Below are 7500 nucleotides of genomic sequence, written 5' to 3'. Positions count from 1 at the left end.
GATGACCTCGGAGGCCAGGCCCTCACAGTAATCCCCGCGACCCTGTGGAGGGGGGCTGTCGCACTCCCGCCTGCGGCTCCGTACCCCACCGCCACACGACTTGGTACAGTCCGTCCAGGAGCTCCACTCACTCCAGCCTCCGTTACCTACAGGGGAACCACACACACATTAACAATGACACAAAGAGACAGACATGCAGACTTACATGCACCAATGCACCATGCACAAAAATCTGAGGACAATGACTAAATCATTTCCTGAATGCAATCTGCTGTATGATTTTCATTTTCATTTTCTTAGGTGTTCCTGAGAAGTGTGTGTGTGTGTGTGTGTGTGTGTGTGTGTGTGTGTGTGTGTGTGTGTGTGTGTGTGTGTGTGTGTGTGTGTGTGTGTGTGTGTGTGTGTGTGTGTGTGTGTGTGTGTGTGTGTGTGTGTGTGTGTGTGTGTGTGTGTGTGTGTGTGTGTGTGTGTGTGTGTGTGTGTGTGTGTGTGTGTGTGTGTGTGTGTGTGTGTGTGTGTGTGTTGGGGGGGGTTCTTGTGGGGGGTTTGCTATGCCCAAGCTCCAACTAAAAACACCTCTCAGAAGTCACATAGAGGTCGCATGGCATGCTCATACAGCAGCAAATGGCTCTTAGTATACACAAGAGATATGAGACATTACATGGATCTGGTATCTATACCTGACTTGAATATGATGTGTATGCTGGGAAGGGTGGCTATAGGGATGAGATGTATGATATGATGTATCTACAGTATGTATGTATTTATTTTCTGAGCAATGGATTGAATGTCCATTTATGTTTTTGTATGGTGAGACCAAAGACAAATTTCATGCTCGCATGACAATAAAGTATTCTTCTTCTTTTCTTCTTCTATGCATACGTACGGTCACAGGGGGGCAGCACGCAGACTTGGTCGTGGCGCTGGGGCCCCAGGCAGGGCACCCCTCGACCACTCCTCTCAGGGCTGGAGCAGAAGCGGTACCGCGAGCGCAGGCCCGGACCACAGCTCACAGAGCACACACTCCAGCCACTCCAGTCAGACCAGTGGCCATCCACTACAGGGTGCAAGCATACACACACACACACAGGAGCGTAGACACGCGCACACACACACACACACACACACACACACACACACACACACACACACACACACACACACACGCACGCACGCACGCACGCACACACACACACACACACACACACACACACACACACACACACACACACACGGAAAAGAAGTGGCAGGGCAAATAAAAATGTAATGCATGAATAAATGTGAAACATAAGTACACACTAAGCTTAAGCATGGAAGCAAAACTAACTCAATGGATCTTCAAGTTCAAGTTCAAGTACAAGAGTATTGTATTGTCAAAAATCTATGTAACATGGTTAGCACAGAAGTTTTAAATTGCACCAGTCTCCAATGTGCAGTTAGCATGTAAAACAGATGGGCAGAGATATGAACTTGCAACCATACAAATACAGCATACAGATGAGGTAACTCTAAGGGGTCTTACACACCAGGGCGGCAAAGCGTCGCGGAACGGCCGCGTTTTTTACCGGCGTCGGTGAAAATACATTGAAACATATCTGTCCTTACACATCAACGGGCTGTAGTCGAGCGCTGCATTTGGAAAATAGAACTCGAGCACATTTTTCACGCCGGTGACCGGTGGTGTCTCATTCAAATGAATGGCAGACTAGCATGCTAGCTTTGGCTGTGGGGAGGGTTTTGAACAGGACTGGCCACGCACGCCAACGCTGTCAGTGTGAAAGGCAGAGAAAAACACACCGGCCTGCATTCGTCCTGTGACCGTTCCGTTACGCCTTGGTATGTTTTGGCCCTAATGTTACATTGCTGTGTATCAGACTCACCACTGCAGTCATGATCGGTGCAGTTCACCAGCCTCCCTGATTCACATGTGCTGTCAAGGAAGGAGAGACTGGAGGGTTAATGCATAACAAACAGCACACATTACAACTGATGTATAAGAGTCACAGACTTGAGTTAATGCATGAAAAACAGCACACATTACAGTTAATGTATAAGAGTCACAGACTAGAGTTAATGCATGAAAAACAGTACAGATGCCCACTCACCGACATGCACCACCACCACTACCCCCTCCAACACCACCATCAACAACAACAACCAACACCAACAACACTGCCGCCCCCAAACACACGCACGCAGGCAGGCAGGCACGCAGGCACGCAGGCAGGCAGGCAGGCAGGCAGGCAGGCAAGCACGCACGCACGCACGCACACAAACCCTCACTCACGTAAACCCTCACTCACGTAAAAAGACCATCGTACACAGAGTATTTACTTAAACGAAGCATTACCAGTTGTTGCAGTCTTTGGCCACCGTGTCCCCTGGCCGATACTGCTCCCCCTCCACATCACACAGGCATTCAGGCAGTGGCACACACTTCCCAGCCTGAGGAAGACAAACACGCATGCATGCACGCACGCATGCACACGCAGGCACGCACACACACGCACACACACACACACACACACACAAGTGCACATTAAAAAAAGACATTAGAAAGAAAGAGCAGGAGACAAAAACAGTAAAAGGAAAGTGAAAAGCACATGTAAGTCATTATCACATAACCTGTCATTACTGCACATTTTCTCTTATGTGCACACAGACATGCATATTAGAACAGAGACATTTTCATCTGGAAAAGGGGGTGCTGAAAATAGTATACAGCCATTACATTGCAAGTCTTTGTTGGAAAGTATAATGTTGTAAAACACCACACTCACACACTCACACAAGCACACGCACACGCACAAGCACGCGCACGCGCACGCACACGCACACGCACACACACACACACACACACACACACACACGCACACACACACACAGCATTGTGGGTTGTTGAAAAAAGGTGATACTCAAATTTTGTGGCAGATGCGGTGGCCTCAAAATGGAAATGAGGAATTATATGTACTCCATCAGGGAAATAAAGAGACCAGACAAGTTCTTTCTAATACAGAACCGTGTGTGAAATCCCAAAAAAAAATGTTTGGAGTACAGAACTACTCTGTCTGCAGCCGGCACTTTTCAAATGGAAAATGATGTTCAGCAATACTAGCATGAACCAATGGCTAAAGAATCCTGATTAGACTACTAGATTTTACACAGGACTTTGCAACGTATTTATGCAACAGTGCTTTGATAGATTTTCAACAGTACTTTGCATAGCATTTATGTATCATGCTAAGCCTTGCTACTGTGAAGTTGTCACAGTTTAGGCAAATGTATTTTGTAATTTGTCAAGCGTGATGGGATAAGATGGGAAGGACTTTCCATGTTTCATTTCCTCTTCCCTGTGTGATGGTGTGATGGTTTGCATAACTGTGACCGTGAATTCTTCACAACATACACAGCAGTGGGCTAACAGTCTTTTTGAAATCATCATCACTGGATGTCTGTTTTCCTACATCAAGCCTAGAAACACTAAAGGATTCATCTGACCGGAGAGCGAAGTGATTTTGTTAAATATTTTCATTCATTTTCATAGGGAACATGCCCTAAATGTGGGCAGATCTTCAGTGAAAATGTGTTTTTGTGTTGGTACAGGTGTTGTCCAACTTAACTCCATGAATGAGTTTTCAGACACAACCATTCACCACTAGAGACCCAGAAGAACGTTCTACTGGTGAGTTTGAGAATGTTTTCATATTGTTTGTAAAAATATAAACTGGCAACTTTAAGGTCTACTCTAGACAAACCAGTGAACACATTTGAAATGCACTTAGCAGTGTTCAACTATGGAATAGCAGAAAAGGGCACAACTACATTATTGATTCACAAGTTTATGTAGGCCTATCGTGTTATCATATTTCATATTTTAAATGACATAATTGCGTTAGAGGTTAACATGAGGTAATTGCAGATGAGGTAAAAGCAAAATGGGTCTAAAGTTGTATAATAGTATTTACTTTGAATTAATGTAAACTGTAGGTTGTTGAGTGGACAGAACTTTGATTTCATGTAATTTCTCACTGAATATTTCTAGATTTTCTATCTCAAATGGAGGAGCATAACAACTTGACACTTTCAGATATGATCTACACATGTGGTCTTGGTGACCTCCATCTTACTGGGACCCCAGAAAATGATGGAAACGCCAATTTCGCCCACTTGTCTTGGGATCGCATTTTTATGATATATTATTGGACAATTGTCTCTGTTACACTCCCTGGATTATGCTTTGCCATTTATAGACTGTGCTCTAAGACTACATTTGAAAAAGTTATTCCCGTGTATGTTATAAACATCCTAATTTCTGACCTGATGCAAATGAATGCAAACGCAATTTGCATGACACTTTTTGTACATATTAGACATCATAAAATGTATGGTTTTATATTGACAATATACCTTACCTATTTCTTTGCTTTGCTAGCTAATGTTTTCTTTATGGCATGCATATCTGTGGAGAGGTACGTAATGATTGCTCATGCTGTTTGGTACAGATCATTCAGAGTCACGAGAACAAAAGTCTATGTGTCTGTAGCAGTTTGGATTTTATCAGCCGTTATTACTACCACAATCTTCATTAGTGAGAGAGTTTGGTTTTGGACTCGTACACTGCTGTTGGTTGCTCCTTACGTTCCCATGTGGTTTCTATTTGTGGGAACATGGAGGGCTCTCTCTAAGTCATCTCTACCTTACAATGCTCAGAAACGCATAAGAGCAATCCTGGCTCTAATCCTATCCATTTACACCATCTGGTTGTTATCTGGCTTTCTTGTGATTATTTTCAGTGATGCTTTGTCCAGTATGTCTTCTTTATCTTTGATTTTGAACTCTTCATGTCGTTTTCTTCTTTCACTGACCCCTCTAGTTGATCTTATCCTATATTTCTTAATAAGGACTGATGGTAATGTTTCCTTCAGTGCTATATTTTGCTGCTTTTGTAAGAGGCAACAAGGGAATACAGATACAAGTAATGTGATAGTCAATGAGCTGTAAGATGTTTAAGACCTAAGTTGATGGGGAAGGGTGTTTGATCTACACATTAGAAAAGTTTGATTCTGCAAAAAATAAACACACACAGGAGGTCTAAACAGAAGCTCTAGGTCTTCTGCAAAGTCCATGCCCTGTCTGTTGCCCCTCCTCTCCTGTCTCCTCTTTACTCCAGCCCATTCTCCAACAGAAACAAACTGACAAAAATCCCCCTCTGCATCCAAAATCATTTGCCACCCCACATGAAAGCTCATTGAGCTCAGCCTCAAAGCTGTCACACCATGAGTAATTGCAGACCACAATCTCCCTTTCTACCCACACTTCACACTGCTAACATCTAGCCACAGGTACAGGACTATAAGATAATGTTGGCACATTTCAGAAAGACCTTTGTATCGTCTGCCATGTTTATTCAACAATCTTTCACAGTGCTTATCTTAATGTAGGCTATATCGTTTTTTTTTAAGTTCTTATTTAAAATGTTTTTAATCTGTCTTTTTCTTAATCAATTTTATTTATTGATTTTGCTGATTACTGTTTTTCAATCTGACTCTTAAAACACGTAGAACTACAGTACATGCTGTGGATGAATGAATTTGTGGAATACAAATAAAATAATTATTATTGTGCTGTACGGTCTGATGTTTTGTGTGTTTGTTTTTTTAAATACTGTGCAAGTGCTACAGTATGAGCTGTTAACTGTTGATGATGTGTTGATGGCTTTCTGTACCCGATTGGGTGTCAAGTTGGGTTTCAAGTTTGAAAAAATTTCCCTCAAGGGACAGCAAAGGAATCCATCAAGTTTTTGTACAAATGGATCATTGTTGAATGCATAAAATTTTCTTCTCAGTTTTAATTCACAGAAATCCATCAGTTTTCACATTCTCTCCATTTACTTACAATCTATTTACTGTATATCGCTAACTTTTGAAAGGGGGGACAGATTTGCAAAGCTGGAATCCAGGCCCTTGCTAGCTTAGCTGCTCTCTCTAAAGTCTAGACAAAAGGTTATCTTAGTTCTGGCCAGCGTTTTAAAAATTTACTTCCATCGTCATTTCATTAACCCTCAAGCGACCAACCTGTTTTTGCGACTAATCTGACCGAGCAGGGTCATTTATGACCCCAAGGAGTTTATATAGAAATACCAGTATATAAATAATTTTTTGAGTTCATTCAAATTTATTTACATCTTGCACATACGTGTCCCTCATCTAAAGCAAAAAAAAATGTGAATTTGAACATTTTAATGTTGGCTAAATATTAGTCAAACTTACGTATATGCTTAATATGATGTATGCCCTCATTTGCATATGTAAACATAAAAATACAAAAAACATCCAATACATTTTTTTCTTCTCTCATCATCAGTAATCAACTGAGAAAGTTTCATGGTGATATCTATCATTTACATGTATTAGCCTATTCACTTGTAGCAGTCTAACCATAATAACACAGTGGAATTATGGAAATTGCTCAAAGTGAAACTTTGGGAAACCAAGCTAAAATCTATTAGGCCCATAGATGATATTTCTGCAATAAAATATTAGGGTACTCAACATTTCTGGGTTCATGAAATCACAAGATCAGAGAATATGGTCATTTACATAGACAAAACCATGTCTCAAACATATAAGCTTATGCACACTCAAAATTTCTCTTTTTTCTGGACATTGTAGCTGTGGAAAGGTGTCTTCCAAATGTATTACAGCAAAGACATGATTCAACTGATGCTTGAGCCTTTTAACAGCCATATAATAAGGAAAATTCTGAAAAACGCCATTGATTTTTACACTGATGACTTATTTCCTCCCTTTTTGTTCATGAGGATGACTTCCATTTCATATTCTCATCATGTGTCTAGGTGTGATGAAGCGGTCTGCACACTGATTATTAACTCCAAAAATACTTTATTTAATTGTAACATATGGCAACGTTTCGATCCAACAGAGGGATCTTCCTCAGGTCACATCATGTGTCTAGGACCACTGTGCCATGATATCAACAAATATGGAGCAATAACAGGAAATGCTACCTGGGTGCCCTCACAATATGCTTGGTTGGCTATCGCGGTGGTGTCCTGTTTATTTATATAATATAGTATGTTTTAATGTTATAAATATTTATATCATGAACATTTTAGGTCTGCTGACCATGGCCTGCCCGAAGACACAAAATACAAAAACTAGAGTTGAAAATTCCAACAACAATGGACATTATAATGTTGAGTATCTCATGGATACTCTCAGGGTCATAAATGACCCCACATATGTTTTGTTTTATAGATGGTCCAATCCTCACAAAATCATTCACAACATGCACGACAAATATATTGACAAACTCCTCGAAGGACAAGTTTTTCTGATGAAAATTGCAGACATGGTGTATGAAAATATGTGCCCTGGGTCATAAATGACCCCAGTCGGTCGCTTTAAGGTTCATTATTATATGGTTGTGACGTCATCTGTCGAATGCTCCATTCATTTCAACGGGGCTCCCCAACGTTCG

General features: G+C 41.3%; 1 protein-coding gene across 1 annotated transcript in view; it reads right to left on the bottom strand.

Annotated features, from left to right (window-relative positions):
* sspo (SCO-spondin) overlaps nt 1-7500 on the bottom strand; it is a 180288-nt gene that overhangs the window by 91311 nt on the left and 81477 nt on the right. The window contains exons 68-71 of the mRNA XM_063206313.1: nt 2351-2445; nt 1881-1930; nt 887-1057; nt 1-146 (exon numbers count right to left, since the gene is read on the bottom strand). The exon at nt 1-146 is cut by the window's left edge and continues 25 nt beyond it. Coding sequence (XP_063062383.1) covers nt 1-146; nt 887-1057; nt 1881-1930; nt 2351-2445 — 462 coding nt within the window. The remainder of the gene's footprint in view (nt 147-886; nt 1058-1880; nt 1931-2350; nt 2446-7500) is intronic.

The sequence above is a fragment of the Engraulis encrasicolus genome, chromosome 9 (genome assembly GCF_034702125.1).
Source record: "Engraulis encrasicolus isolate BLACKSEA-1 chromosome 9, IST_EnEncr_1.0, whole genome shotgun sequence".
Taxonomy (NCBI): Eukaryota; Metazoa; Chordata; class Actinopteri; order Clupeiformes; family Engraulidae; genus Engraulis; species Engraulis encrasicolus.
Note: the sequence above shows the minus strand (reverse complement) of the source record. Positions and strands in the feature narration are given on the sequence as shown.